General features: G+C 25.9%; 1 protein-coding gene across 1 annotated transcript in view; it reads right to left on the bottom strand.

The window, feature by feature from the left end:
* Nucleotides 2,912-3,438, bottom strand: part of LOC107628866 (7-methylxanthosine synthase 1) — a 3,098-nt gene continuing 2,571 nt past the window's right edge. The window contains exon 5 of the mRNA XM_021117969.1: nt 2,912-3,351. Within this exon, the coding sequence (XP_020973628.1) occupies nt 2,974-3,351 (378 nt within the window). The 3' untranslated portion in view covers nt 2,912-2,973. The remainder of the gene's footprint in view (nt 3,352-3,438) is intronic.

Here is a 3,438-nt window from a genome sequence, read left to right as displayed (position 1 = left end):
TTAAAAATATTTTTTGTTATTTTCAAAAATATCTTGTGTAAAATTAATAAATTTTAAAAATAAAAAATCTTATTTTTTAATTATGATTGAGAAAAAGTCCATCTAATCCGATTTTAAAAAAATATAGATTTATGGAGACTCCCTTTTTGTTTATAAGTTCACACTCAAAAATCACTCAAAAGGGAGAGAGGATTCAGAGATTTAGAGTGTGTTTGAAAATTTTATGTCTTCAATTTTATCAAGAGTTAAAATTCTTTTCCATAATTTGTTAGTAAAAAATCATGCAAAATTCAATTCTAATTAGAATTTAATTCTCATATTTCAGTTTAAATCAAATCTATGGTCTGATTTTTAATTTTATTCTTATGAGTTATAATATTACTAAAATTATCCTCAGTAAAAAATTAATGATAATAATAAGAGGACAAAATAATCATTTCAAACATATTCTGTATGATTTATTTCAATTTCATTCTTTTGGTTCCTAATCAAAATTTTTATTCTAGAATTGAGTTTAATTCAATTCTCTCAAGAATTTTATTTAACTCTAACTTATTAAAAGTTTTTAAACACACTCTTACAGAGACTCCTTCTAGTGTTAAAACTTAATTAAAACTAACATAGGTTAATGAGTGCTTTAAAATTATTAATTAACAAGCATCTTAAAAATACTAATTAAATAATTAGATCATTCATAATGAGTTTTAATAAACAAATATTTGTGGAGATAGATTAACATGGCAAGAATAAATAACAGCAGTAAAGATATTATTTTTCTTTTTTATTTCCTCATATATTTTTATAAATTTTCATGTGGATTTTATTAGAACCGTATTTTTTAAGATAGTTTCTGTCTAATTTTTTTGGACGTTATGTTTTGTTCTCTGCCTACCTACAGTAATGTTGCATGTCTTCATTTGACACTTTCTTTTGATTAGATCCATTCGAAATTGATCTGTTACTTGCTAAATAGGAGTACCATCCTACCTATTTCTTTAATGTATCACGTATTCACGTTAATGTGGCCATTCCACAAATCGATGATTCCTTTTAGTATTAAAATATTACTTTTTTTTATAATATTAAAATTAGATCATTCAATTTTTTTGTTTTTAGAAAATTAAAGTATCTTTAAAATTAAAATTGGATCTTTTAGATTTACGTTTCATTAAAAAAAATTTAAATACTAAAATTCGATCATCTAAATTTTTACCTCAAAAAATTTAATAATTTAAAATTAAAATTAAATCCTCCAATTTTGTTTTTTCAAAAAAATAAAAAATTGAACTCTTTAATGTTGTGTTTTGTTAAATCTTTTAATTTTTTTCTACTTTCTTTTTTTTTTATTTTTTTTTTCAATCAAACATAACCTAAATGAATTATATATGACACGTGTTGGTTCCAGAAAATTTGAGAATAGAAGATAAGTGTGCTGAAATCTTGCGGCGGTAAACATAGTACTTATCAAGAATATGTGTCTCCCATCACTCCATGTGGGTTGGAAAGGTCAAACATTAGTTAAAAAAAAATTCTCCATTGTTGTCCTCATTTGATAACATAACGGGATGAAATCATGAAACTAAAGATATTTTTACAGAGGCCATGAAATCAGGGATTTTTTGTAATAAAATATAACAATTTTAATTTTTAAAATAAATTAAAAAGATATTATTTTTCTAATTTTTGTGTGTTTTCATATAGTTCGCCTAACATATACATAAATTTTTACAAAGATCGCCTCTGAATTTCCATCCTTTTTACCACATATCATTGCAACACATCTATATCATGGCAAAATAAATTGGAACATCCCAACAATTCTATTTTACATTCAATGAAGAAAGATTTTCCTTTCATTACATATAATACTGGCAATAAGATTTGTGAACCCTGCCACTTAGCGAATGACCATTGTAGGTTTACTTGGGTTCAATTTTTGAAGGCAAAATCAGAAGTGCCCACTTTGCTGCAAAATTTTGTTAAATTGATAGAGACTCAATTTTCTAAAACCATTAAATGCATCAGGTCTGATATGGCCCTGAATTCAATTTGATTAATTTCTTTGTATTAAAGGGTATCTTGCACCAAAAATAATGTGCGAAAACTCTTCAACAAAATGGTGCAGTTGAGAGAAAATGCTAACACATACTTGTAGTTCTTCTCCTTCAATCAACTTCTCTAGAACCTGAAATTTGTGCAGTCTTATGGTCTTTAATCTAATTTAATTTGTTGGATAAAAAACATTACTTCATACTGTCACTATTGTTGTTGTGTATCTATTAACGAGAGCAAATTCTCATGCATTTCAAAAAAAAAAAAAAAAAGTAAAGTGTAATACTCTTTAGAAAATGATCATTATAGTTACCAAACTAATTAGTAGATTTTAGTTTGGACTTATATTTCTTTATAATTTAGAGAGTGCAATATTTTCAATTCAATCAATTTTATACTTAACGTTTTCGATTCGTGTTTAAACTACCAGGCGTTTTGAATTTTGTTCATAATGTTTTTAATTTGTTTTAGGGTTATCCTAGACATTTTCAATTTTGTATTTAACATTTTAGATGAAATTAACATCTAAAAATAATTTTAACACAAATTTAAAATATTAGAGATAAAATCGAGTAAAATTTAGGTAGTAATTTTAAAAAAAATCATAAATTTTAGAGACAAAAACATATTTTATCCCATAAAATTTGCTAAACAAAATGGGTTAGCATTATATTCTTCACCTGATAAAACCAATGTAAATTATAAAAAGAATGGAAGAACTGATCGGAAAGAGTCTCTTGTAGAATGTCCCTGGAGTTGCATTAATGAAAATAGGACTACACTAATTACTGTAGTATATATCTTTTTGCATTTTGGCATCAAATTAAACATTCATTATACAAAATGTAAGAAAGGAAGGGAAGAAAAAAAGTTAATAAAAGAACAATAAATGTGAGCCACATAACAATACATACCTTTATATTAAGCATTTTTAATAAGAGACACTATAAAATTTGGAAATTCCAATATTTGAATCTCCCTAAGAAGTTGGGCAGCCTTATCTTTAAACCTAAGGAACAACTCATCCATGATCCTTTGTCCAAAATGAGCCTTTAAAAGGGGTTCAGTAACAGCTCTAATGTATTTAGCTATAAACTCCCCTGTCATATTCTCATCAAGTTTGTTGCCATTAGCACCTTCTTCATTATTCATCATGTTGCCATGCCAACCCATCCAGATAGTTTCCACTTTGTGAAGAATGAAAGACCCTTCTTCCTCAATTATTTCTTTAACTTCTTCTATTGAAGGGTCATAATTTGGGATATTGAAGGATTTCAAAGTTTCCTTTTCAATCAAATTCTGTCACAATGCAACATATATGTTATTATTGTGCATAATACATCTACTTATTTTTTATTCAAGGTATAATTACTTTATATTGTATTA

The sequence above is a fragment of the Arachis ipaensis genome, chromosome B03 (assembly GCF_000816755.2).
Source record: "Arachis ipaensis cultivar K30076 chromosome B03, Araip1.1, whole genome shotgun sequence".
Taxonomy (NCBI): domain Eukaryota; kingdom Viridiplantae; phylum Streptophyta; class Magnoliopsida; order Fabales; family Fabaceae; genus Arachis; species Arachis ipaensis.
This window is presented reverse-complemented; position numbering and strand designations above follow the sequence as displayed.